Consider the following 22,714-nt stretch of genomic DNA (forward strand, 5'->3'; position numbering starts at 1 on the left):
ATTATGTTTAATGAATAATAAATGTTTATCTTCTGTCTCTGTGAATGTTATAAGAACAGACAATAAAATAATCGCAAAGGACTTTCTCTTGCTCATTGTTGTCTTTTTGAGTTCTTTTACTGTGTGATGCGGGAAATTGCATGAATGTTTGAGCAGTTTATTTCTAGGCTAAACAGTGAAGTTGATAATAGTGAAATGAAAAATACAAACTAAGGCTGGATTACATGAATGAATCATGCTTGGTTAATACATGTACAGTAATTTATGTCCAACATGGACCAGTCACAGAATACATTGAATGGCTATTGCTTAAGTTCAATCAAAGTATAAAGGAGGGTAACTTGAATATTGCCTATTATGGTTTTGAAAGGCTAATGATTTGTTTCTCTAAAAACAAGCATTATGCATTTTCATGTGGCAACAAAAACATTCATATTTCTGATAATTCGAGTCAAATGATCTTGGAATTCCTTTTGAATTATGTGTCCATGTTTACATGTGTGTGTAAATGGATCGATTTTAGCTTAACGAAACATTAAAGAAGGTAAAGTCTTGGTCTGTACTGTAATATAAAGTAGTTTTAGCCACTCTAAAATGTATTTCAGTGGACACAAAAGAACCAGTATATACATTTTTGTGCCATATATGTATTTCTGCGTCAATATAGAAAGGTCACATGGACCAGCTCTCCTATTTCTATTAACGATGTGTTATAATTTACTCTGGCCTCACAAAAACATTCAAAGCGCTCTGAGAGCTGAGGTCAAGGGAAGATCACTTGCTAACCCCAAATCCTTTTTTACTCAGAAACACAAATTCAGTCACTCAACGTTAAAAAATAGTACCGGCATAAAGTCGACAATCGGCCCGGGGCTTTAATTCAACTGACCTCAGCGACCAATTCATTTGGAAACAACATTTTTTTGGTTGTTTTCCCCTCCGTTATGGCACCGTGTGTTTTTCTACACCTGAAGTGTCATGTGACCTCTGGAAGGACTCGATGTTTTTGCCTGAAGCAGCGCTGGCCAACAGAGCTCCTCTGTCTCCTCTGTGCGTGTGAGGTATGAGGAGTCAACACGGGGACGTCTACCTCGGGTCTGCTTCGGATCCTGTCCGTCATCCCGGTTACCACACACGCGCGGCTCAGGTTTCTGTGGAAGAAGATGGATGGGACTCGCATACCTCTGAGAAGGGCAGAAGATACGAAGAGTTTGAGAAAAAACTGTTATTTATTGATTATTACGTTTTCTAAAAACTCTATCGTTTGTTTTGAAGAACCAGACGTTTTTTTTACTGTCTTTCTTGCCAACAGGTGGATAATTCATACCTTTTTTTGGTGTTTTTAAACTATTTATGAAGTTAGACACTAATACTGAGGTAGAACAGGTCTATAATATTATTAAAATTACACTCAACACTATTAGAAAATGGAGTTCAACAAAATAACTGAGTTAACTAAAGCAGACAAATATATGTTGCTGCATTGATGTGGGAGCACACGTTGAACTGGATGTACTGGGATTCATTTTACATGAGAGCTAAATAATATTTAACAAATAAACAATACAACCATACTGTCAACCATATTGACAGGCTTGATGAGAGTAATGGCTTTAAGACTTATTTGTACCTCTATGAACTGATCATAGTGTCATAGTGGCTCCAAATGGTGCTCATACGTGGAGTTGTCATCAGTACAGTGAGTTATTTTTGCTGTTTAGAGCCAGGCCATCATGTAAAGCTATTTAATTTGTTTTTTATGTCACATTCTAGTATAAGGATGCTTAGTGTCTCACTGTGAAGAAGGTGAAGGTGTGTGATGGAACACAGTGGTCTGGCTGATGAAAATATCTGTCTTTGCTTCCCTTGTAAGTCGAGGAATGCTCTTGCTTGATGTTATGACCTACAGTCAATCTACTTTTTCACAAGAGGCCTTGTGTTGCCATTTTCTGAGAAGTGTCCACAGCCAGTGGCCTGCATCGTCTTCCCTCTGGTCTCCGTTTGATCCGTTTCAACTCGTCCACACAGTCGGGAGATTAATGGGCCGCAAAAGGAAAGTGCACGGGTACTGAGTGACCTCTGCTTCCTTAGGGTGGCCTTTTTCAACAGGGCAGCAGACTTCCTCACCTGGGAGATGGTCTGAGAATTCCTCACCTGTTTGCTGATGGGTTTCCCTCTTTGCTTTATATTTACTGCAGCAAGTGAGTTTCCACACGGTCCTGAGACTGATGGAACAGATGTTTGTGTCTGTTAGTGACACACTATTCACTCCGAAATGAAAAATACCTGCATTTCTACACACAAAAATAATGTTTTGGATAGTAAGCCGGAGATTGGAATCTTTATTTTAAGTCGCATGCATTTGTAATTTGAACCCTAGTTTTAATTGCGTCTACACACCTTGCGCTAAATGCGTCACTGCCTCTTTTAAGGATATCTGAGTCTAAGACTGCCACCTGCTGTTACAAAAAACCTAGATATTGAAATCCGTTATTGTTGGTGTTGGTTACTGATTTCAGATGGTATGGTCTTGACTTCAATCACTACACATTATTTGGTTTTTTTAGTAGGAAATCATATGTTTACATCTCTTATGTATACTTAATAGGTTCAACAATAAACAAATTATGCAAGGTGTCCAATGGTATTTGCATATCATTACCGGTTGTTGAGTTAAGAATAACAAATTAAAAGTATTTATGTAACAATTTAACAAAACAGCCATAGAGCATATTTTGGACAATTTAAAAATGAAGATTAAGCCTCTTGTAGACAGTATTTGTAGCATGTCGTTTAGCACACATTGGTCAAATCAAAGCGATAAATTGTATGAGATGCAAATACAGTATACAGTAATCTAAATACACTTTTAATCTATTGATTACAAGCCACGCCCACTTGCGACCGGTGACAACGATTGGATGTTTTATTTTGTGACGTCATATCCGCGGTCGGAATAACGCGACAAGAAAACAACACCTCAATTTATGGAGGAAGTTAGTTCCCAAACACTTGAATATGCTCACTCTGAGTTTAAAAGACAGAATTATAAACGTGCAGAAGACCTTTATACAACGTTTATCTCTTCCTGCGCACAGTTCAGGTAGGACTGTACGGCTTCGGTGGTGTAAAATGAGCTAACAGTCCGCCGCTGTATCAAACTAGTGTTGCATCACATCGTGTTATCCGTTCAACTAGATCGGCCGCCTTATTGTTCCTGACTTGGTGTCTGCTCATTTAATGAGGTTTTGAGTAATCCGTCTCTAACCCGGGTCCTATTTTCCACAGGGAATGTGAAGCTAGTAAATTGGCAAGCGCCTACAACAACCGCGGACAGATAAAGTACCTGCGGGTGGATTTTAATGAAGCAGTCGAGGACTTCACCTCCGCAATACAGACTGACTGTCGCTTTGAAATACCTTTCTACAACAGAGGACTCATCCGCTATAGACTAGGTAAGGGTCTGTGGTCATAATGTGACGTAATGACAAAAGGGCACGTTTTTATTGTTTACCTGCTGGGCTGCGATCATGAGCAAATGAGTGACATCCGGTCTGCTTCAAAATAAATGTCAATTTTGGCGTTATAGCATTTTCTATCTTGATCTATTTTCTCCCTTGTTTTATAAGTTAATAAGTCTGAACGGAATGGGAAATGTATATAAGGAGGAATTCATATCTATGGGTGCAAAGCCTCTCAAAATCATTATCGGATTTTATTGTTTCATTCAAAATAACGTTATATCTTGCGTTAAGTGTTTTTGTTCCTAATATATGCTCCTTTTAATTAAATACTGACATTAGTAAGACAAAACAAAGAAATAAACACACTATAGAACTGAAATAATAAAGCTTCCTACCAGACGTATCCCTTTCAAATTGTTGTTGCTTTTAGCACAATACTCTTGCATTTCATGACAACCCACCTTGATGTCAGTAATTGTTTCCTAAGATATAAGGTATCTGAAAATCAATAGTCAATAATCACAATATGTGTGGTGCTGTAGCTGTTGAGTGATTCTGGTGTGTCCTTTCTTCTCTAAAACTGTAGGTGGCGCTGTGTATTAGCTGATAGTGCTCATGCTCACGCTGCCCACTAAATTATACTGCCAACTCTTAGCAAACCAGTTAGGCAGGACAAATCATACACTGGTTATGTCATATTTTCTTTGAAATGTCTTTCAGGTTTTTTCAACGAAGCCAAGAGCGACTTCCAACAAGCGTTAAAACTCAATCCAGATTTTGAAGATGCCAAAGACAGCCTGCAACAAACACTTCTGGACCAGCAACACAAGACAGAAAGGGGATACTGAAAGCTTCATAAACCTTAAATCTAGCTGCTACAGAAAACATGTACATTCTCTCAAATTAATTGCATTTATGTACATCTGTCATATTGCAAATGATTGTTTATTTGATTGGATATGAAAATGCAGATCTATGAACAAATGTATCACTATGAATATGAACATTAAAGTGTAAGACAAGCAATATAAAGCAACCTGCACAAGCAATGTCACCAGTAAAGATCAAAAATATTGCTGCAAAAACATTTGTTGTCCAAGAGTATTGATCATTCCTTTTCTGCAGTAACTCGAGATTCTTCCAGTTGGAAATAATGGAAGGTCCTCATAAATATATCATTGTTTATGTCTGGGAGCGGACTGTGCAGACTTATCGACCCGGTGAAAAGATATGCTTGGGTTTTACCGTTGGTAAAGAATGTCATTGCACCCTCTTGAATCCAATGTGAGGAGGTTTGTGGCTATAAACAAACCTGAATCAAGTGCGAGTGTGCAGTAAAGATAATCAGTCTGTCAGCTAAAAATGAAAAGCATGTTTTGGTGTCTTACATTTATTTTTTCTCAAATATGTTTTTTAAGAAGGATAGTCGGTCTCTTGACAATTTGGATCTCTTGAAAAAATAAAATTATATATATTCCCATCCCAAACTTAATGTATATACATTTAAATAAATTATTTTGATCATACTATCAATTCATGTGTATGCATATATTATCATGTTCAGTCTTCAATTAAATTCTGCCACTGCAGGTGAGCTGGGTGGTGAATTGGTTTCACCTGTGCGTTGTCATTAGCTGTATAAAAAGCTGGTGATGGCGCACTGGGACTATCACTCACTACTATTCAGAGTTCTGCTGGTGTGCTGGGTGATCAGTGCCACGCTCGCCTAGTGATTGGATTCCTTCAGTTCATGGTTACTTTGGCTGTGCTCTGACTGCAACATGTGGAGGTGTGTGAACATGCAAGCTATTTTATTTTTTGCTGTTTTAAAGAGTGCCGGCTGCACTTGTAGAGTCTCTAAACTTTGTTTTTACTTTGTTCAAGTTTGTTCGTGAGTTTGATGGCTGCAGTAATCCTCTCTGTTGATACAAGGCCAAATGCGAAGCTCAAATCACAGTCAAGTAAGCCTTAACTCAATGACTTCCTAACTTGATTGTTAAAAGTTAACTTCCTCACCAGCCTCTTCTTTTACAGGCAGTGGTTTACTGTCGGACTGTGTGGGTAATCTAATGAGGCTTTCGTTGGACAAGGCCCTAGCAGTGGGGAACGAGCTTGAGGTCGAGGCCGTCAGTGAGTAGAACGCGTGTTAATGAGCAGGATTGTCTCGTCACTAGTGCAGTACGGTGATGGTTGTCTTTCCTTTCCCTCAGATGGCACCCAGCATGTTGTGTTAACACCCAGTTTAGCTGCTCAGTGTGGCTACAGCATGGAGTCCGACCCCTCTGGCAACACTAGAATCTACTCCTCTCTGCTGGGCTGCTATGTGGACAACAAAGTGTGTAATTTTGTAGTTTACATTTATTTTCATGTTATTTAAAAGAATGTATTTCTGAAACTTGGCGTATTTTACTGGAAGGTTTATTTTTTGTATAACCCAAGGCAGGAACAAAAATTGACAAGTTTGCTTTTTTGCATCAATCACTTAAAACTGTCATTGCTTCCAACTCTTTACTCAATAATGGCCAATTCTTGCTTCTTGATCTACTTTTTAGAATGACCGTATTTTCAATGTTGGCTTGAGGCTACGAATGTACAGCAACAGTCACTCCGACGTAGTTACCCATGATGTAAAGCAGACTTGCAGCTATACTCAGTGGGCCTCAACAGAGATTCTCTGCGACAGGAACTACATGGAAGTAGGTCACTTTACCGTCCTGGATCTACCAAATGGTGTCTAACAAAGACCTAAACAACTGTTTCTTGTCTTTAGGTGTCAGGCTTTATAGCTGCTCCTGATACTGGAGCAAAGGGACCGGCTCAAAATGTTAAAGACGGCAACAACCTTCCTGATGTATGTGTAAGATTTACAAGGTTACTGAGGACTGTCTTTTCAAGCTGTGCCATTTGTTATATGAAACTGTGGTAATGACCGTTCTCCCCCCTCTAGGCATCTGGAGCAGCACACGGTATCTGGAAGGTGACATTTTACACCCCAGAACCAGTAGCAATGGTGCTGAGGGAGGCTGAACAAGCCGGCTACGGCCTCAAGTTGACCTCGTCACGTCTGGTTGTGCGATCCCCCTACAATACAGCACAGACCACTTCAGAGGAAGTGAGAACCTCGCCCCCATTATTTTGCATTTTATGTGACACGTTCCCAATATGACGTAAAACCCAATATCTTTTAGGTGGGTGGAGTCCCCATGGAGGTGATCAGGGTGAGCGCCTACTATCAGACTCCACATGGTCTGAATGTGATGAACTTGGCAGCTGCTTGTCCCACAGGTTAGCCTTGTGATATCTGTTGATGGAGGTGGTGGACATTACGTATCACAGTTGCATTAATGGGTGCTTCGTTTGACAGGTGGAGTCCTCTTCATCAACAATCTAATCTCGTGGCATGTACCTCGCCGTCTGACACCACTGGTAGATGGCAGCTTTGAGGTCCTAGAATTGCACATGGGCATCAACGGGAAAAGGCTTGATCGATCTCAGATGGCCACACGGGGGTACACTCTGTCCACCACTCACCATCATATCGTCATTGAGATCCCAGTGGGCTCACCTGATGGTCACTTCAAGGTTGGGAAGTCAAAATAAGAGAAATGAAATGGTCTGCCGTGCATGTTTAATTAAAATATCATGAATAATTGCAGAGCCATGCCCCAGATTACCAGTACCACATCACCTACAGTGTGGAGCCCATGCTTGAGGTACTGTGGAGGACCACTGACACCAAAGATGATACCAGATACAAGGTTCTGTTCCCCATTACAACCCCTCTCATGCCTCAACCACCCCACGTCCAAGAAAGTGAGTTCTTTTCTAAGAGTTCAATGTGTTTGAGGTTTGGAGGAGGTTAAACGTGTCCTTCTCTTCCTCAGATACTGTCCCAGAAGCTCGGGTGTTCAGCGTTGTTTTGGGCACCTTTCTTCATGATGTGGTACTGAAGAACATCACCTTCTCCACTGGGGTTCTCACTGTTGATGAGAGCAACGCCAGAGGCTTTACCATCCAGGAGCACAAATATGCAAATGGAACAAAGGACTACTCTCTCTCAGTACCTTTTGATGCTGATGTTGTCCTGAAACATGTAGGTTTATAGATACATAATGTTCCTGTGCCTGATTACTTGCTCCTCATTAAAGTGTTTCATATTCATTACTTTGCTGCTTTCATTCACAGAACCCAGAAATCTTGGTCACAACTTACTTCCTCCCTCTTACCTTTGGATTCCTCATCCTTCCTGAAGAAACTACATTTGCCCACAAAGTAGAGTTGCAGGCATTGCTGCAGGATGTTGGTGAGGAGGTTGTCAGTGTCTAGTTGAATTGGTTTTATGCAAAAGATGACTGAACATGTGAAGAATAGTACCACAAGACCGCTCCTCAAAAATACTCTGGATGTTTCTCCTTTAAAAAAAAAATTAATGAATAACTACTGAAATCCTTAAATGTTTGTCTGCTTTAGTGCTACCAAAAATCACTGGCACCTGCAACCAGAAGCATTTCTACATCACTGTGAAATATGGTAGTCAAGGCAAAAACTTCCAGGCAATGGTTGGATTTCGACATCTGACCCCTGAGATGGCAGAGGAATACAAAATCCAAGAAAACAGCACACACTTCAATGTCGAACTGCCATACAATGCAGAGGACGCAGTGTTTGAGGTATGTCAAACAAGAACCCCCTTATAATTAATCTTCTGCAGTGTATAAAACGTCTGTTTTTGTCTTCAAGCTTCTAACGACGGATTCACTTAAAGCTCGAGTTGACTTCAGTTTGTTGGATGACGACAACCGGCTGCTTGCTGATCTTTACCTTTCCTGCACCTTCCCCTTTACAACAACCAGTAAGACTTACAAAATGCAATGGTTCTCCTGATGATGACTTTTCTTAACACTGCCACTTCTCCCCTCAGCATGCCATCCAAATGGAACAATGACCGCTACGGCTGTGAAGGTGCAATCTGTGGCCAATCTTGATCCAAGTAGTCTGACTTTAAAGGACCAGTCCTGCAAACCGGCATTCAGTGATGATCGCTTTGCACTGTTCTCTTTCAGTGTTGACTCCTGTGGAACCACTAGAACAGTAAGCGATGCATTTCCCTAAATCCCAATTTTCCATTTTTATTTGTAACTCCCTGCAATCTTATTGTAGTTCTTCGACCACTACATGCTCTATGAAAATGAGATTGGCCTGTATTACAACAAAGGGTTGTATTACAGAGGAGTAGCCAAGACGTCACCCATTGATCCAGCCTACAGGTAGAGGACTCATCAAATCTGTTATCCTGAGACAGTCTGGTGGGAGATGAACCACATGCATGTTTCTGTTCTAGACAAACCATTTCCTGCTACTACGTGGTCAATGAGACACAGACTGTTGGCGTCAGCTCCAAACAAAGACTCTATGAACCTAAAGCAGAGATTGGATTTGGGCAGCTGAAGGTGCAGATCAGGCTAGCACAAGGTGCGGTTGCAGTTACTCAAAGCCTTATAAAGAGTAGGCATGTACCAAATATCTTCTTCCTAATGAGACGGTCTCCTCCAGATTCATCCTACCAGCTCTTCTACCAAGCAGAAGATTATCCAGTTGTGAAATACCTGAGGCAGCCTCTGTATTTTGAGGTGGAGCTGATTGATTCTTCCGACCCAAATTTGGAGCTCATCGTGGAGAAGTGTTGGGCTACACTTGATGAAGACCGGACATCTCTACCTAGCTGGGATATCATCGTGGATGGGTAATGAGATGCATCAAAGTATCTACAGTAAAATCATTTTAGTATACGAAATACTGAAGGTGGCAATTTGCACAAATTATTCCAATGTAATTCTTTAAAAGAGCCATTCAAACGTGTCTTTTCTTTCCCAGTTGTGAGAATCCTGATGACATCTATGCGACAGTTTTCCATCCTGTTGTGAGCGACTCCAGGGTTTTATTCCCAGCCCACTTCAAACGCTTCTCCATGAAAATGTTCACCTTCATTAAAGACAAGGCGGTTCTGAAAGAAGAGGTGACCTAAGACTTACTGGCCACACGTTGAAGCTGCAAGTATTCCTGTAATAAACCCTTCTCTCGCTCCACAGATCTATGTCCACTGTGATGCAGTGATTTGTGACGCAAGCAGCCGAGCAGATTCATGCAGAGGCCAATGTGTGAAGCCCACACGCCAGATTAACGCCAGACCGCATGAGAGGAAAGGAGCAAAACAAGGTAAAGAAAATTGGAAATTAATGGATGACTGACTGTACATGCGTTTGGTAATATGAACTTGTTTTTCAGCACAAAGAGGAAAGGATTCTACCCAGCAAAGGCAAATCACCTCTGGGCCGATTCTGTTAACATCAACTTCTGAATAAAACTATTTCTATATAAACTGTTTGCATTGTTCAATTTGGTCATTTCAAAGCCTCATTTGCAAAATATCACATTAGTGTTTACCTGTATGACAGTAAGTGGGGTTTCTTACAAACATATTTGAAAGTGACATTTGCAATTACAGTTAATGTCATATCGATAGCCTTGATTATCACACTTGTCCTCTATTGGACAGTAAACACTTGGCACCATCTCAAGTGACACGTTCAGGCTGTAAAATTTCAGCAATTAACAATGACTTAAATACAAGGACAAATGTTGAATTACATTGTTTTGTATCACTATTGGTCAGAAAGTAACCTGTATTTAATTTGCCTTCCTAAAACTAATGCAGTGGTTCTCAACTGGTGGGTCGCGGGCAGTTGCATGGGAAAAATCCCACTGATTTTATTTCGAAGGGACTTTCTATAATGCAGCGGAGTGTCTTTTTTTGCCTTTTGTCTGTTCATGTATTCAGTTGGCGTCGCAAACCGCTGCTCTAATGCTTAACTCAGAGTTCAGGGCCACTGTGATAGAGGGGGAGCTGCTGCTGCTTGGCTGTACAGGAACCACTTCCTGTTGACCTGCACACCACAGCTGCTAGGACATGGGAACCAGAGGGGAAAATATAAGTTTCATCTAGAATGACATCCAAAGTAACCCTTGCTGTGTGAATTGAGACTAACAAATGTGTCCAGAGTGACGGGGACACTGTGGGACAGGGACTTGTGTGTCTTTGCAATGTGGACGCCATACCACACCTAGAACAGGAAACAGCCCTTCATGTAACACGCACCAAGAGGTGACTGGTGAGTCACTGGAAGACAAGCAGTGGTTACCTGTTGGCTGATTTACCTCACCAGATCCAGGCAGAAGGACTCACTTCTTGAACATGCGGCTCTGTTACAGGACTGGCCAGCAGTGCTCCACCTACATAGAATCAAAAGAAATTTAAGCTAATAATAGTGAAAGTAATCACTTAACTAACAGTGCAACAAATTAAAATGTATTTATCACCAGTCATTTACTGGTGGTCAACAGCAAAGGTGCCCTGAACTCCGCCAGGCTGTGCGCGTTAGAATATAACCTCTTAAGAGTGTCTACTGATGTTTTAATTACCAACTTAAAGAACAAACAGGCCTGCATTACTTCCACCGAGCAGCAGATGGAGGCAGCACTGACCTGATGAAATTAAATACACATCAAATATACATCTATACACAATTTGTATTTCATTTGTACACTTTCTTTGTACTTATTGATGCTGAAACATCTAGAGTACCATGCTCGAGTGTCTGGTTAATTAAACTACAATTACTAAGAACAAAAAAACGGTATGAGGTCACCAAGAAAGTCTTTTTAATTTGCTTTTCCATCAGTACATGGTTTCCAGTACACATCACCAGCATGAAATCCTAACCCAATCCACAGTTTGCCATTGGAGTTGAAGGTGACCATCACTTTGTTTCCACACAGGATCTCCAGTCAGAAAGGGAAACGCGGGACAACAGAGTGCCGTACCACGTTTTCAACACTCATCCACCACTTAACAATTAGAGGGGCGCTGTTTCATACATCATAAAACGCTCAATAGTGAATGAAGAGAGATGAGCAGGAGATGACGACACAGAAGGATTATGTAAACTGTTTTTATTAAAGGATTAATCATTAATGGTGATTAAATGAGTTATAGCCTCTGCAAGAAAAAGCCACTCATGTTGACAGCCCTAGTTTTTACACTTTAAAGTTAATTAAAGTCAATTAAAGTTCTCCAACCTTTAATCATAATTCATGCAACATTATCTTTGTCCAAGGCCAATACGCAAAAGTCATGTCATGTGAAGAAAAACATGGGATGGCACCTGTGTGATCAGACTCATATCAAAATGCATACATTCTAAACATCAAGGACTAAAGATGGAAAAATATTGTAACACGTGTTTTTTGACATTGTCATAGCGACGTCACAACATGTGGCTGCATAGTGTCTCATTCATATTTACACCATTTCAAGCCCTTACAGACTCACACACTCAACCACTTACCAGGGAGCCATTGTTAGTGTGTTGGTTTTATTGCTGTATCTGTGTCTATATGCCAAATGCACTGGTTTTACTGTAAAGTGTCTGAGTAGCCTACCACGTAAAGCACTATATAATTATTCTTATTCACAATGCGAGGAAATGTTTTACACTATGCATATAGCTCTATAAGCTTGAGCCGGGAATCGAACTCTATGAATTTGAATCGAATCCTTTGAAAAATGTCCTCTTTTTTGGGATGGTCTTCGTTATAAAGCAGCACAGATGACCCATCAGTTTTGCAGAATTATTAAACCTCTCGGCCTGTGCAGAATGATGGGCTCCAGTGCAACAGTGTTCATCTCTTCATCCAACAACTCTTTGTTCTGTCTCCTAAAACAATGACAGAGCCTGTGTGCAATACTTTTGTATCACCGATTACAAACGAGGTGTAAAGAAAAAAACACAATTTTCAGTAATCAAACATGTACCGTCATTATACCAAACTTTGTGGCGATGACAAAAATAGCATTATGATATAATCTCCATATACCAAATAACATTGTGTTATTATATCTAAAATGTATCAATCCCACTGCGAGACAGATATTGAAAAATATATTTCAATGTAATTTCATTGGTCAGAGTAATAGTAAGCTGTATAGTGTCTATAGATTTTGTACTTTCATTTCATCGCAACGTATCTAATTTACCACACGGAGCACTTCATTTAACATGCCTTTTGAGCAATACAGGAAAAGGTTTGCTTTTACTTTATTATCCTGTGATCCAAAACGAAGTTCCTCGTGACATGTGGCATTGATGGGTGTGTTGGTTGCTTACTTACTCTGAGGGGTTGCCTAGGCATTTTTGCAGGGGCCAAACATTTATTTGCGAATACTAATAATTCTATATCGCATAAACTGCTCCAATTGAACTGATTAGTTACATTACAGATTTGCTTAATAATTGAAGTTCAACAAATGTTTTAAATGTTGTAAAATTACTGACTGAGAAGATCACATGGTATGGGTCCGTGGGGTTTAAAACCACAGGTGAGGAAGCAGTAAACCAATTAGTCACCTCTCTTCAGAGTTGCGCTGTGGTGTTCAGTGCCAAGCTCTGATAGGGATTGTATACTAGGGTTTCAGGTTTTTTCTTTTTGGCTATACTCAGACTTAAACATGTGGACGTTTGGGAGCATGTGAGTTCATCTATTTTCTTTGTTTCAAAGAGACCTTGCTGCACTTGTAATATTTCTAAACCTTGTGTTCTTTATTTGCTCAAGTTTGTTATGGAGCTTGATGGCTGCAGTAACACTCTCAGGTCAAGCAAGGCAAAATATGAAGCTCAATTCCCAGTCAAGTAAGCCTGTGGTTAAACAAATACTTTCCTCCTTTTATTGTGTACTCTTCCTCACCAGCCTCTTCCTTTACAGGCAGTGGTTTACTGTCGGACTGTGTGGGTAATCTAATGAGGCTTTCGTTGGACAAGGCCCTAGCAGTGGGGAACGAGCTTGAGGTCGAGGCCGTCAGTGAGTAGAACGTGTGTTAATGAGCAGGATCGGCTCATCACTAGTGCAGTACGGTGATGGTTGTCTTTCCTTTCCCTCAGATGGCACCCAGCATGTTGTGTTAACACCCAGTTTAGCTGCCCAGTGTGGCTACAGCATGGAGTCCGACCCCTGGGGTGACACAAGAATCTACTCCTCTCTGCTGGGCTGCTATGTGGACAACAAAGTGCGTTTGAACTTTTGACATTTTAGCATAATTCATCAGGGACAAATAAAGTTGTTTTCTTGAGATTTGTACTTCAGGCATTTAGGTGTTCCTTTTGTAGTTTCCTGATCACGCCTCATTTTTGTGACTAGTCATTTTTTATTTCTGCTGTTTTATATTGACTAATCCATTTCATCTTTGTTTACTCAAAAGCCAAAACTATTGTCTTCAATTTTCAGGACGCTGAAACTTTCAATGTTGGCTTGAGGCTGCGAATCTACAGCAACAGTCAATCCGACGTAGTTACCCATGATGTAAAGCAGACTTGCAGCTATACTCAGTGGGCCTCAACAGAGATTCTGTGCGACAGGAACTACATGGAAGTAGGTCACCTTACCGTCCTGGATCTACCAAATGGTGTCTAACAAAGACCTAAACAACTGTTTCTTATCTTTAGGTGTCAGGCTTTATAGCTGCTCCTGATACTGGAGCAAAGAGACCGGCTCAAAATGTTAAAGACGGCAACAACCTTCCTGATGTATGTGTAAGATTTACAAGGTTACTGAGGACTGTATTTTCAAGCTGCGCCATTTGTTATGTGAAACTGAGGTAATGACCGTTCTCCTCCCTCTAGGCATCTGGGGCATCACACGGTATCTGGAAGGTGACATTTTACACCCCAGAACCAGTAGCAATGGTGCTGAGGGAGGCTGAACAAGCCGGCTACGGCCTCAAGTTGACCTCGACACGTCTGGTTGTGCGATCCCCCTACAATACAGCACAGACCACTTCAGAGGAAGTGAGAACCTCGCCTCCATTATTTTGCATTTTATGTGACACGTTCCCAATATGACGTAAAACCCAATGTCTTTTAGGTGGGTGGAGTCCCCATGGAGGTGATCAGGGTGAGCGCCTACTATCAGACTCCACATGGTCTGAATGTGATGAACTTGGCAGCTGCTTGTCCCACAGGTAAGCCTTGTGATATCTGTGGATGGAGGTCGTGGACATTACGTATCACAGTTGCATTAATGGGTGCTTCGTTTGACAGGTGGAGTCCTCTTCATCAACAATCTAATCTCGTGGCATGTACCTCGCCGTCTGACACCACTGGTAGATGGCAGCTTTGAAGTCCTAGAATTGCACATGGGCATCAACGGGAAAAGGCTTGATCAATCTCAGATGGCCACACGGGGGTACACTCTGTCCACCACTCGCCATCATATCGTCATTGAGATCCCTGTGGCCTCGCCTGATGGTCACTGCAAGGTTGGGAAGTCTTCAAGAAAAGAAATACAACGGTCACTAGTCTGCCGTGCATGTTTAATTAAAATATCATGAATAATTGCAGAGCCATGCCCCAGATTACCAGTACCACATCACCTACAGTGTGGAGCCCATGCTTGAAGTACTGTGGAGGACCACTGACACCAAAAATGATACCAGATACAAGATTCTGTTCCCCATTACAACCCCTCTCATGCCTCAACCACCACACTTCCAAGAAAGTGAGTTATTTTCTAAGAGTTCAACGTGTTTGAGGTTTGGAGGAGGTTAAACGTGTCCTTCTCTTTCCTCAGATACTGTCCCAGAAGCTCGGGTGTTCAGCGTTGTTTTGGGCACCTTTCTTCATGATGTGGTACTGAAGAACATCACCTTCTCCACTGGGGTTCTCACTGTTGATGAGAGCAACGCCAGAGGCTTTACCATCCAGGAGCACAAATATGCAAATGGAACAATGGGCTATGCACTCTCAGTGCCTTTTGATGCAGATGTAGTCCTGAAACATGTATGTCAAATAGTTTAAAATATTATTGTTTTAGAGTAATTTCGCCTCATTTAGTTGGTACATATTCATGACTGAGCTGCTTTCATTCCCAGAACCCAGAACTCTTGGTTACAACCTACTTTCTCCCGCTTACGTTTGGGTTCATCATCCTTCCTGAAGAAACTACATTTGCCCACAAAGTAGAGTTGCAGGCGTCACTAAAGGATGTTGGTGAGAATAATTATAATGCTCGACAATGACTTGAGCTTGTTGTGGGTCCTTGCTTGGCTAACTTTACAAATGAAAAGAGTCCCAATTAAAACCTAATTTAGAAAGTCGCTTGCTTAAATTAAACTTGTGTGCTTTTAGCGCTACCCACAATCACTGGCACCTGCGACTGGAAGTACTTTTACATCACTGTGAAATACGGGAGTCGAGGCAACAATTTCCAGGCAATAGTTGGACATCGACAGCTCACACCTGAGATGGCCGAGGAATACAAAATCCAAGAAAACGGCACACACTTCAGTCTCGTACTTTCATATGATGCAGAGGACGCAGTGTTCGAGGTATGTCAAAGAACCCCCTCATAATGAATCTTCTACACTGGCTAATGTCTTTTATTTTTGCAGCTCATGAAGACGGATTCACTGAAAGCCAGAGTTGACTTGCGTCTGTTGGATCACATTAACAACTGGGTGCTTGCTGATCTTTACCTTTCCTGCACCTTCCCCTTTACAACAACCAGTAAGACTTACAAAATGCACTGTTTCTCCTGATGGGTGACTTTTCTTAACACTGCCACTTCTCCCCTCAGCATGCCATCCAAATGGAACAATGACCGCTACGGCTGTGAAGGTGCAATCTGTGGCCAATCTTGATCCAAGTAGTCTGACTTTAAAGGACCAGTCCTGCAAACCGGCATTCAGTGATGCTCGCTTTGCACTGTTCTCTTTCAGTGTTGACTCCTGTGGAACCACTAGAACAGTAAGTGTTAAATTGCCCTAAATCCAAATTGCTTTTAGTTTTTGTATATTCTAATCTCAATATCTTCCTCTAGTTCTTCGACCACTACATGCTCTATGAAAATGAGATTGGCCTGGATTACAACAAAGGGTTGTATAACAGAGTAGCAAAGACGTCACCCATTGATCCAGCCTACAGGTAGAGGACTCATCAAATCTGTTATCCTGAGACAGTCTGGTGGGAGATGAACCACATGCATGTTTCTGTTCTAGACAAACCATTTCCTGCTACTACGTGGTTAATGAGACACAGACTGTTGGCGTCAGCTCCAAACAAAGACTCTATGAACCTAAAGCAGAGATTGGATTTGGGCAGCTGAAGGTGCAGATCAGGCTAGCACAAGGTGCGGTTGCAGTTACTCAAAGCCTTATAAAGAGTAGGCATGTACCAAATATCTTCTTCTTCCTAATGAGACGGTCTCCTCCAGATTCATCATACCAGCTCTTCTACCAAGCAGAAGATTTTCCAGTTGTGAAATACCTGAGGCAGCCTCTGTATTTTGAGGTAGAGCTGACTGAATCTACCGACACAAATTTGGAGCTCATCGTGGAGAAGTGTTGGGCTACACTTGATGGAGACCGGACGTCTCTACCTAGCTGGGATATCATCGTGGATGGGTAATGAGCGACATCGAAACAAAGTCAGCTTTTTTATTTTTCATATTCCGGACTATAAGCAACTGCATTTTTTGTTTACAATTTGCAACACTATTCAATTTTAAAGCTTTTAGACGTGTCTTCTCTTTCCCAGTTGTGAGAATCCTGATGACATCTATTCGACCGTTTTCTATCCTGTTGTGAGCGACTCCAGGGTTTTAATCACATCCCACATCAAACGCTTCTCCATGAACATGTTCACTTTCACTAAAGATGCGGTTGTTCTGAAAGACCAGGTAAATTAACTTTTGTATTGGTCACATGGTAACGCTGCAAGTGTTTCTTCTTAGTAAACCCATCTCTCTGCCCACAGATCTATGTCCACTGTGATGCAGTGATTTGTGACACAACCAGCCATGCAGACAGTTCATGCAGAGGCCAATGTGTGCAGCCTACACGCCAGCGTAACGCCATACAGTATGAGAGGAAAGGAGCAACACGTGGTAAAGAAAATTGGAATTAAATGGCCCTCTAACTCAACCTGCGTTTGGTAATCTGAACTTGTCTTGTGTTTCTAGCGCAAAGAGAAACTGACTCGACGCAGCAGATCTCCTCTGGGCCAATTGTCTTAATGCCTTGTCAAACCTCTGAATAAACTTTTTCAAAGTTATATTTTTGCTTGGGTCAATAGGTTATTTTTCTAGGCACCAAAGCTGCACAAACCATCTTCATAAATATAATAAAGATAATTTGTTGTTTCAGTTAGGGTGGGTTGGGGATTGTGGTTCACATTCAGTTGGCGCTATAGTTTTTGGCAATCACTTTTAGTAAACATCCCAGTAAGATTTAACTCAAGGTATCAAATGTTTACTTTGCAGTCGGTGTTAATTTTGGTAGTTTGATTTAGTCTTGGACACAATAAGGCATGTTAATTTAAATTTTAATCCTTGATAGCCATATTAAACTCCTTTTCCCTTCTCTGGCTCAGAGACCCCCTGTGTTTTCTCTACAACTGCATAATAGTCTAGTTTGCAGTACTTTGGTTGTCAGTTACCTATACCCCTGGTATAGGTAACTGACAACCCAAGTACTATAGGTCTATACCAGGGGTGGGCTCACGGGCTACAGAGGGGTGGGGCCAGGAGTAAGTTAAGTTTTTGTGTAAGCTAATATAAATGATAAGTGAAATCATTACATGAAAGATTTGGCTTAACAAGCAGCAAAGCGGTTATTTGCAAGGCAATTTTTATTTTAAGGGTTAAGACGTCTCAAGATGTGGCGTGTGAACTGGTTATAGTGAGTGTGTCTCACGGTCAGTGCGTGAAGTTTCAGAACACTGCAATGATTTTTTTATTGAAGTGTTTGGAGAAGACTACCGTAATGGACTGTCTCATCCAGCCGAGGAAATGCTGGCTACAGTCACCAGAAAACTGAGCAGCCAGGTCTGCATGCACGTCTCTGCTGGCCGACCAGCCCTGAACTGTTAAACGGGTCTTCATCTCTACGCACATCGGTCTCTGAAGTTCCGCAGCTTGGTTAGCTAAACTGAGATAGCTGGGCTAAACCAAGGAAGAGCACACTCACCCAAGTGTTAAGTAGGCATCGCGGTCCGTAGTCTGTGCACAAGAACCACCGCTGCCCGTCCCACCACCTGCCCCCTCGACGCCATTTCATCCCACATTCTACAGTCAATCGCCCCCGATCTTCTTCCGTTCCTTACCTGTCATTAACAATGCTCTGTTATCTGGCTGTTTCCCCAACTCTCTGAAGGTGGCATTACTGAACGTCTCCCAGTGGATGTCTGCTCATCACCTGAAGATCAACCCCGACAAGACCGAACTACTTATCCTCCCTGGAAAAAACTCTCCCACTCAGGACCTGACTGTTAACTTCGGCGACTCCGTGTTAACGCCCACTCAGAATGCCAGGAACCTGAGAGTGAGCAGTGTTTGGCTGGCGCAGGGTTGCCCCAAAGTTGAACATATTTTAGAAGGCTGAAATTGTCACTCATTTATCTTCATCAGTGATTGGCTGAACTGCTTCTTAGACCCGCCTCTTTGGGGCCTGGCCACAGCCCCGCAGAGTGGATGCAGGAAAAGCATTCTTTCTTGCAGTATGTTGTCTTGTTGTCCATTGTCAAACTATCATGCACCAACTACAAAATCAAATTCTTGTTTCCTGATATTTTGCACCGATTTTAATTTACAAATATTATTGGGTATATACTAGTGTTGTAAAACCATTCAAATCTTGAATCACAAATAATCACATTTGGCCTGCTTTATGCAAATGTTTTATTTAGGGCCGGGACTTTATCGCGTTAATTACGATTAATTAATAACAATGTGAATTAAGATTAATTAATTACACAAAAAATAACACATTAAACATTTTTTACGCATTTTTTGCACCGCGGAACGTTTCTCACTGGATGAGTTTTGGAGGATCGATTACACTGGAGCACCAACTAGCGTTCATGACTTCAGACAACAACAAACCACAGTGAACATGAAGGAAGAAGCTGACGAGACGGTGTCGGTAGGCCCCGTGAATGGGAAATCTTATTATAATAAACACACGGATGGAAGCGTCAATAAGAGCATGGTTGTGTGCAAGCTGTGCAACAAGGAATTCACATCGAGCCTCAAGTATCACCTCAACGCAAAACAATTAGCAGCTAGCATGGACTTTAGCCCGACTCAGAGTACAAGGACCCACACCCAACCCACACTGCACCAGATGACTGGTTTAAGGACCAGGGTAACTAAGTCCATGTGGTTGAACAAAAATAAAAATCCATGTGAAAAAAATTACTTTTCACTGTTCTCAGGTCAAATATTTCTGCAATTAAAATGCGATTCATTTTGATTAATTAATTACAAAGCCTCTAATTAATTAGATTAATATTTTTAATTGAGTCCCGGCCCTAGTTTTATTTTATTGAAAAACAATATTTCCAAACAGGGCAGTAGGAAATAAAATCATAAAGGGGCACATTTCAGGTAAGGTTGCAGTTAAAACATGGCTTCATTTTTTCAGGTTTGCTGTGAACATAGCAGTCAGGCCTCTTATTTCAGAAACAATGCACCGTAACAGGTTACCAGTAAAAGGTAAGCCTACTACTTTGCTTTTAGCCAGCTACACAAACAGACATGCCTGTTGACATTTTCAAACAGTAAAGCTTGCTTCTTTTGCACAACATGCCAGACACTGAAAACCTTTTAGAAGATACTGATGTTGCCGGTGTTGCTAAGTACTTGTGTGTCAGGTGTGCCATTTTGATGTGCGCCCCTTCATGTGTGGACCACCATTCTTGGGGACAGTCATCCATTTTTTTTAAAGAAAATGATGTGGTAAAGTGGGTTTGTATTAACGTTAATGCGTTTAACTGGCAGCCTTAGTACAGCTCGGGAAATAAGTATTAAACACGTCACCATTTTCTCCTTTGGAAATATATTTACTGAGAAAAACGCTGATTTGTTAAATTCTTATTTCACCCGTTGTATATAGACCATTTTTCAAAATTCACTATTTGTAAAATTTACCTAAATCTGAAAGTGAGGCCACGCCTCCACGGACCAGTCGCCACTGGTTTTTGCCCTTAAACGTAAACTCTAACACCCATGTTAGTGTATTCATGCTTAACTGGCATAGAAGCGTACCAAATATGGCATAGCTCGGGTTTTAAAAATCAAAAAGTATTTAATAACTAAACAAAGAGTAAGTGAAATAAAATGTGAATAGTGATATATTTCGCGAAATAGAGATTTCTCCGGCCAAGTCAGAAGTGACTCATCAGAGCGGCTGCAGGAAAAATCTAACTGTTCTTCTCCCGGTTCGATGATTCGAAGCTCCCGGGGGGGGTTGTCCTCTGGGTGTATTTGAATGTCATTGGCTCCTTCAATGTATCTCCTCCTGGTTCAGCCTTTTCACATCAAGGTGTGAACTGCCACGTGTGACTCTGGAACCCCCTCTCTGTCTCATCTCTCCCTCACAGTCCAATGCATTCTATGTAAAAACATTCTGGCTTTATCCCTGAAAGAGTGAATATATCATCATATACATAGTCTGTCTTCATCTTATAACTAGTACACTTCAATTACAACACAACATATAAGATCACAGTACTTATTGGTTCATCACAGTTTATCTGGTGCAATACATTGCCTCATTCGGCTGTCTTGCATCCAATTGCTTAACTAATACCTGACAGGAGAAAAAACTCCTACAAAAACCCTCTCTTGGGAAAAGATAGGAGAAATCCATTAAGGACGGCCATTAGCTTCCGTCCCCAGGTGTTAACATTACATCATGACAGGATGTTAATGTGTACAGTATTTATATGATTTACATGACTATAAATCGTTATTGACTATAATACATTCACTTCATTTAACATACAAATGTAATATCTACTATCTAACATCACACAAACTACAATTCTACACTAAACATTGTTACATGTAACATACTTCTCACCGGTAGGGGTGCACTTCTACTTAAATTCCTAACACAAACCACTGTCTTTTAGAGACTCTGCCACACATGTAGATGTTGAGATGGAAGTAGCCTAGCAGCTAGCTCAGCAGTGCATGAAGCCGTTTTCTGGCCACTCACCCCCCTTCGTTTGACCCCTCGAGTAATTGCTCTGCACAGTTATCCGCCGTATGTCAAGCCTAGTTTTGTTTTCACTGCCAAAGCAAAAGTCTCCGTCAGCAACGGACTTGCTCTTTCTGCAGCTAGCAGATTCCAGGGAACTTTATTCTGGCACACCAAAATAAAAAAAGTCGTGTTGAAATATTTTATGTTAAATCGTTAAGAAATGTCTTTATTTTGAATTTTAAACAGATAACACAATACGCCCAGCGGACATTTGTCTTTGTTGGGTAGAATCTGTTGCTCTCTGCCCTTAAAAAAAAAAAGTTCATATTACCAAATGCATGTAGTTAGTTGACGATTTATTTCCAATTTTCCTTACTGCGTTTTGCTCCTTTCCTCTCATACTGTCTGGCGTTAATCTGGTGTGTGGGCTGCACACATTGGCCTCTGCAGGAATCTGCTCGGCTGGTTTCGTCACAAATCACTGCATCACAGTGGACATAGATCTGTGGAGCGAGAGAAGGGTTTATTAGACAGGAATACGTGCAGCTTTAACATGTGGCCAATACAAGAGTCTCATTGTACCTCGTCTTTCAGAACCGCCTTGTCTTTAATGAAGGTGAACATTTTCATGGAGAAGCGTTTGAAGTGGGCTGGGAATAAAACCCTTGAGTTGCTCACAACAATGAATAACACGATGGGATTGTTGAGCTGTTATCAATAGTGAGATGGATGGTTAGATGTGTAGCACATTGTACAAATGAACATAACTAAAACATATACCAGTGATCAAGGCCCAATCCCAACACGCCCCCTAAATCCTAACCCTCTGGGACTCAACTGACATCACTTGGTAAATGGTTGAGTGTGTTGAAATGGTGTACAAATGAATGACACACTATGCAGCCACATGTTTTACGTCGTCACCATGACAATGTAAAAAAAAGCAAGTTCTAAAATCCTGCGCAGTTTTGGTACATTTACCATTATCGTATGAAGAAAAAAAAACACGACAATATTCATGTCACTTTTTCAAAACTTTAGAGAGAAATTCATGTAAATACATTCAATAACTTTTCCAAGGATAATATTTGGCAGTAACACAAAGTTACTAAATAATATAAATGTTTAATCTAAATGTAAATGTTAAATGTTATATATA

General features: G+C 41.2%; 3 protein-coding genes across 3 annotated transcripts; all 3 read left to right on the forward strand.

Moving 5' to 3' along the window:
- Positions 1–2,944: 2,944 nt before the first annotated feature.
- On the forward strand, positions 2,945–4,966 carry ttc32 (tetratricopeptide repeat domain 32). Its single transcript, XM_037449586.2, has 3 exons — positions 2,945–3,103; positions 3,289–3,455; positions 4,185–4,966. Exons 1-3 carry the CDS (start codon positions 2,988–2,990, stop codon positions 4,310–4,312), a joined length of 411 nt encoding a protein of 136 aa, XP_037305483.1. The 5' UTR covers positions 2,945–2,987; the 3' UTR covers positions 4,313–4,966.
- A 151-nt stretch (positions 4,967–5,117) lies between these two features.
- On the forward strand, positions 5,118–9,846 carry zpax1 (zona pellucida protein AX 1). Its single transcript, XM_037449581.2, has 21 exons — positions 5,118–5,253; positions 5,349–5,425; positions 5,499–5,594; positions 5,675–5,799; positions 6,017–6,160; positions 6,235–6,315; positions 6,412–6,576; positions 6,653–6,749; positions 6,829–7,046; positions 7,121–7,277; positions 7,349–7,557; positions 7,650–7,767; positions 7,935–8,134; positions 8,205–8,316; positions 8,386–8,555; positions 8,625–8,731; positions 8,806–8,936; positions 9,018–9,207; positions 9,339–9,480; positions 9,554–9,680; positions 9,750–9,846. The coding sequence occupies exons 1-21, from the start codon at positions 5,246–5,248 to the stop codon at positions 9,824–9,826; spliced, it is 2,751 nt and encodes a 916-aa protein (XP_037305478.2). The 5' UTR covers positions 5,118–5,245; the 3' UTR covers positions 9,827–9,846.
- A 3,085-nt stretch (positions 9,847–12,931) lies between these two features.
- LOC119195013 (uncharacterized) lies at positions 12,932–17,650 on the forward strand. The gene is made up of 21 exons (XM_037449580.2): positions 12,932–13,049; positions 13,134–13,210; positions 13,284–13,379; positions 13,460–13,584; positions 13,803–13,946; positions 14,021–14,101; positions 14,198–14,362; positions 14,439–14,535; positions 14,615–14,832; positions 14,915–15,071; positions 15,144–15,352; positions 15,445–15,562; positions 15,701–15,900; positions 15,964–16,078; positions 16,149–16,318; positions 16,392–16,495; positions 16,570–16,700; positions 16,785–16,974; positions 17,108–17,249; positions 17,327–17,456; positions 17,532–17,650. The coding sequence occupies exons 1-21, from the start codon at positions 13,030–13,032 to the stop codon at positions 17,606–17,608; spliced, it is 2,766 nt and encodes a 921-aa protein (XP_037305477.2). The 5' UTR covers positions 12,932–13,029; the 3' UTR covers positions 17,609–17,650.
- Positions 17,651–22,714: the final 5,064 nt, after the last annotated feature.

Source organism: Pungitius pungitius, chromosome 20 (assembly GCF_949316345.1).
Source record: "Pungitius pungitius chromosome 20, fPunPun2.1, whole genome shotgun sequence".
NCBI classification, from domain to species: domain Eukaryota; kingdom Metazoa; phylum Chordata; class Actinopteri; order Perciformes; family Gasterosteidae; genus Pungitius; species Pungitius pungitius.

Bases quoted from the DNA above. Each gene is read 5' to 3' on its own strand.
- ttc32 (XM_037449586.2), top strand. From the start codon at position 2,988: ATGGAGGAAGTTAGTTCCCAAACACTTGAATATGCTCACTCTGAGTTT. The intron at 3,104-3,288 runs GTAGGACTGTAC...TATTTTCCACAG, and splicing joins TCTTCCTGCGCACAGTTCAG to GGAATGTGAAGCTAGTAAAT. The intron at 3,456-4,184 runs GTAAGGGTCTGT...AATGTCTTTCAG, and splicing joins ACTCATCCGCTATAGACTAG to GTTTTTTCAACGAAGCCAAG.
- zpax1 (XM_037449581.2), top strand. The intron at 6,316-6,411 runs GTATGTGTAAGA...TCCCCCCTCTAG, and splicing joins ACGGCAACAACCTTCCTGAT to GCATCTGGAGCAGCACACGG. The intron at 8,732-8,805 runs GTAGAGGACTCA...TTTCTGTTCTAG, and splicing joins CCCATTGATCCAGCCTACAG to ACAAACCATTTCCTGCTACT.
- LOC119195013 (XM_037449580.2), top strand. From the start codon at position 13,030: ATGTGGACGTTTGGGAGCAT. The intron at 13,050-13,133 runs GTGAGTTCATCT...TATTTGCTCAAG, and splicing joins ATGTGGACGTTTGGGAGCAT to TTTGTTATGGAGCTTGATGG. The intron at 14,363-14,438 runs GTGAGAACCTCG...AATGTCTTTTAG, and splicing joins CACAGACCACTTCAGAGGAA to GTGGGTGGAGTCCCCATGGA.